The following is a 4,858-nucleotide window of genomic DNA, read 5'->3' as shown; positions in this document are numbered from 1 at the left end:
AGCGTCTGTCATAACAGTCATCAACGTAGCTACTCTCGCAGTACAAAATGAAATGTACCCTGTACTTGCAGGGATACATTTATTTCCTCTACCGAACACCACTTGGACCAAGATTGGATTCATTCTAGTAATGGCCATGTGCTCCTCAGTTTGGATTTTCACGCAGGCTTATACGATCGTCCTTTCTAGGATTCTGACTTTACTGTTCAAGATTATTTCAGAAAAACTTGAGCATGATATCCTCTCAAATGGATCCACGATTCCTCCAAATTTCCAGAGATTGCGTTTGCTTCATTTGAAGCTCTCCAAACTTGTAAGCGAACTTGATAAAGATCTCGGCTGGTTTTACGCCGCTAACATTGGATTCGGGACGGGACTCGGAGTGTTTACGCTCTACCAGATCATGAAAACTACGATGGACATGTTCTTACTGATTATGTTCGTGTTCTGGTTACTTTCCTCCCTGGCAATAATTGGCTTCGCTGCAACTTTTGCCGCCTTCTTACATGACGCGGTAAGTGTTATACTTTAGGAACATAATTATTTATATTATTCAACGACAAACACCAAGAAAATTTTAACAACAATTTATGCTCTTGAACGGTTTGGCATTAAAATGTCAAGGCTGGGACGATTTGTAACAAAACACTGAACGACGGGAAATAAAAGTTCAAAATGACAATCCCTGTGCCAAGCGGGAAGTGTGTTCACTAAAACAGCGTCCCGTTTCTGGACCTGACCGACTGACTGTGGTCCAAACGATGCGAAGTCCCAGCCATGACGATGTAGGCTTCATTATGAGTGCGTCGCAAGCAACGCGTTACAATAAGTAATTGAGTGGGAGATAGGGTGGGAATTTTTTTTAAAAATCATAAATTAGTGACTTACTCGGATGATCGACCAGCACATCAAAGACCGATCCAGGAAAACATGCGCTGTCACAAAGTGGACGAGTCCAAGTGATGCAATAAACTGGGTAGAAATGGGTTATACCACATTGCATTAACAAGGGGGTTTCGGAGATTCGACATGGAAATTAGCCTTTGCGTTGAATAAGATAGTTTATTCTTTAGCGAATAAACATTATTTATTGTTTTTAACGTTCATTTATGTCATTTTGATGTTACTTATGACATACCTTTCAAATCCATTCAAAATGGCTTAAAACGTTATTACACTCATAAACAATATACAACTATACATTCAACATACTATATAAATATACACGCACGTGAGCCCTAGAGTTTAAATACAAACAGATCGAAATCATCATGGAAAATCATTCATGTGGTTCATGAGTCTGTCCGCGGTTATCTTACGTTAAAAAAGGACAGGGTTTTGCCGCGCAGGTATAAAACAGGGATTTTTCGACAGTTTCATCGTTTCGAAAATGAACAACGATAGTCGCCGATAATCATATTTAATTGAACGTTATTGTGTTTGTTTAATTATTAAACGTATTTTAATAATAAGTTATTATTATTTATACTATATATCAGAAACTTAACGCAAACAAAGCAGTAGGGCTCGGGGAAGGCCGATAATTGGTGTAGGTTATAAGAGGCTAACAGACGCAATGTTTGTACTTTAGCGCTAATATAAAACAAAACATATGAATAAACAGGTATAAGAATAGAAAAGAAAATCGGATACTTTTTAGTATGCGAATATTGGAACATTCGAATATACGTTTCCATTTTAATAACAATGACATATCAATAAAAATATCAAGAAATACATTTTCTTTAAAAAATCTTGATATCAAGAAATTAAATTATTTTTATCAGAAAATTGAGTTCGATATTCAAAAAATAATAACCCGATATATGGATATCGTTATTATAAATTTTTAATAAATTAATCAAATTATTTATTTTAAAAATACTACAAAAAGAAATCAATTTTCATATCCGATATTTGTTGTGTTTTTTTTTTCAACAAATCTTATTATTGACATTGAAAACATAAATTACTGATGTCAAGATATGAATTTTATTTAAAATAATATTTGTTTTTATATCAATAAATAACTGTTATTGATTGAAACTTTGTATTCGGTGTATATATTGATCTTTCCTAAATAGCTACACATTCCAGACAATGTTCGACCTAGTAAAAGATTAAACCAAAACGTTTTGAGGAAACACAAAGATAAATACCTGAATAATGATTTCAAAAAATGTTTGGTCCGTGGTACTTATATTTTGTATAATTCTTATTATGCCTAAATAAGACACGCTCCAGACTTTTAAACCAAGTCCCTTAATCCAAGGTTTTTGGTCCGTTTTGCAATTATGGCGAGTCGACATCAGACGGATTGATTGAAAACGCGCATGTTGTTTTTAACATGAAGATCAATTCAAAGTTCCGTATTGAATATAAACATATTAACGGGTTTGTCTCTTTTCTAGACTTAACCTGTTTTGTGTGATATACAGAATCTACTTTTTATCTCAAACATTTTTCCGATATTAAACAATAGACTTTTTTTAGAAAGCATTTCTATAAACTGAAAAATAGAATTCTTGATATCATAAAATATGACCGATCAATATATGATTTTTTTGTCTAAAAATTGAAATCTTGATATTGACAAAAAGTAAAAAACATTGAATTTGTTTCATTAACAAAGTCTTTTATGAAATCAAGACATACTTAAACATATTTTTTCAATATAGTTACATTCAAAAATACATAAGTTAATTAAAAAATACTGTTTACTTTTACAGGCCCACGGACCACTTGAGCACGTGTATGACATAAACGTACAGGACATCTCGATGGAGAAACTCGCTCAGGTATATATATATATATATTTATATATGTATATATTTATATTTTTATATCTTTATTTATATATTGATATATTGATTTATTGACTTATTGATTTATTGATTTATTTGTATATTTATTTTATATAATACATACTATTGGAAGAACATAAACATGATCAAATGTACAGACTGACAATAAAAAACGTGTAAGAAATCTGTCCATTTGTGTTTTAAAAGATTTTACATTGAGAGCTCACCATCAATAGTTTCTCTCCAAGTACTTTTATATATGTATCTACATAATATAGAAATACAAAATACGATAAAGTGTAAACAAATGTGTTGCATTAAGATTTTGATCTAGATACTGTTAAACGTTAAGTACGTCATTGACCATCTGTGAATATATTGTGTTGTTATATGTGTATACTCATGGGCTCAAAGCCTTATCTATGTTGAAATTAACTCTAAAGTATATACATTAATAGTTTGTATATATATTTATGTATTTACATGTTCATGTTTTTATATTTTTATATTTTATTTATATATTTATTCATGTTTTCGTGTATTCATTTATTCATTTATTTATTGTCAACATGCATGTCTAAATATGTTTACTCACTTTATAAACATGTGTGATTAGTTTTTTCTTTCTTACTTATCCTTGCAAGACGTTTCACTAGTTATCATTTTATAGACAAATTTAAATAAAGACATATAAACGTTATTTTGAAATCAAACACAAGTTGTTAGCATTATATTTGTTCAAAATAAAATTTCGAGACGGTCTATTAATACAGTGTTTGACATCGAACATTCGAATTGCATAATGTCCTTATATTAAAGTTCTTCGAACGATATAGTATTCTTCTTTCTTAGGTGAACCTGTTCCTGTCGAAGCTTACGGGAACCCAGATCGGTTTCACGACTTGTGGCCTCCTTACTATTAACAAGGAGTTCATTCTTACGGTCAGAAGTTAAAATTGTTTTCCGATATATGTAAACAATTATTATACTTTGATAGGCGTGTGAACTCGTTTTCGCCGTTGTATATATAGCCTTTATTACTTGTATTAATTGTCTAAATGCCGCTAACTTTCCAGCCATATCAGCAAGAAAGTGATTATTTTGTATTAATATTCGTTATTTATCTCGACTTTACTCACTGCGAATTTTCTTAACGGGAACTTTAGTTTTGTTAACCGCCAAGAAATGTCGCGGCAAGTGAAGTCGAGATATAGAGCGAATATTAATAGGATATACACACTAATGACTGTCTTGTCGATATGACCGGAACGTGAGCGGCATTTTAACAATTAAAAAAGTAATACAGGGTATAAAATGGCGAAAAAAACATGCCTCGGAATAGACGTCGCCATCTTGTTTGAAACGTGATTTTGTGCTATGTCTCCGAATTATGTGTAAATGTCTGAAACGGAATGTTTAAACCGTTTTAATTAATATAAGCTCTTCATAAATGTTGTCTGTATATGTGCAATCAAAATGATTTTTTTATCAAAACTGATGTCCGTTTATAAACCGTGTTATACTTAACTTTTTTTGTTTCAGATTGCAGGGGTGTTTCTCACATACTTCACTGTTCTTTACACACTGTGAGGGGAGGCATCATATTACAACACAGTTATTTGAGGGAATCTTCAACGCCGATGAAATTTGAACAACATCAAATGTAGATACGACATACTATTTTTGTTTGGCGCTCCATGAATCAAATGCATGATAAAACGACTACCTTTATACTGTTCGGTGAACACTGTTGACATTTTGGGGTAAATTGCGTAAGTCGTCACTTAGTAAGATAGTTTTTGAGTAAAGAGCAACCAAACTTAATATTTCAGAAGGAACATTTTACATCAAAATGTTGAAGTACATTTAAAATGGAAAAGCAGCGTCGTCGAGCTGCGTCACTTGGAACACAAAGATTATGTCTGGTACAACAAAAGGCATTATATGAAATTCACACTCGTCAGGAAAAACAGGAAGAAGAGTTTATATAGAGCATGTAGATAAATGTAGCTTTTGCAAATATTTCTTATTATCTAACCTTAATAATCAAATAT

At 31.9% G+C, this 4,858-nt stretch overlaps 1 protein-coding gene across 1 annotated transcript; it reads left to right on the top strand.

Moving 5' to 3' along the window:
* Nucleotides 1–210: 210 nt before the first annotated feature.
* Nucleotides 211–4,394, top strand: LOC127857382 (uncharacterized). The gene is made up of 4 exons (XM_052393778.1): nucleotides 211–514; nucleotides 2,730–2,798; nucleotides 3,657–3,746; nucleotides 4,347–4,394. The coding sequence occupies exons 1-4, from the start codon at nucleotides 404–406 to the stop codon at nucleotides 4,392–4,394; spliced, it is 318 nt and encodes a 105-aa protein (XP_052249738.1). The 5' UTR covers nucleotides 211–403.
* The last annotated feature ends 464 nt before the right edge of the window (nucleotides 4,395–4,858 follow it).

The sequence above is a fragment of the Dreissena polymorpha genome, chromosome 14, assembly GCF_020536995.1.
Source record: "Dreissena polymorpha isolate Duluth1 chromosome 14, UMN_Dpol_1.0, whole genome shotgun sequence".
NCBI classification, from domain to species: Eukaryota; Metazoa; Mollusca; class Bivalvia; order Myida; family Dreissenidae; genus Dreissena; species Dreissena polymorpha.
The sequence above is the reverse complement of the archived record's forward strand: the minus strand, read 5'-3'. Positions and strand labels throughout refer to the sequence as shown.

What these genes read in the sequence shown, in the direction of transcription:
- LOC127857382 (XM_052393778.1), top strand. Translation starts at nt 404, where the DNA reads ATGAAAACTACGATGGACATGTTCTTACTGATTATGTTCGTGTTCTGG. An exon ending in CCGCCTTCTTACATGACGCG is followed by an intron (nt 515 to 2,729) that starts GTAAGTGTTATA and finishes TTACTTTTACAG; the next exon opens with GCCCACGGACCACTTGAGCA. An exon ending in CGATGGAGAAACTCGCTCAG is followed by an intron (nt 2,799 to 3,656) that starts GTATATATATAT and finishes CTTCTTTCTTAG; the next exon opens with GTGAACCTGTTCCTGTCGAA.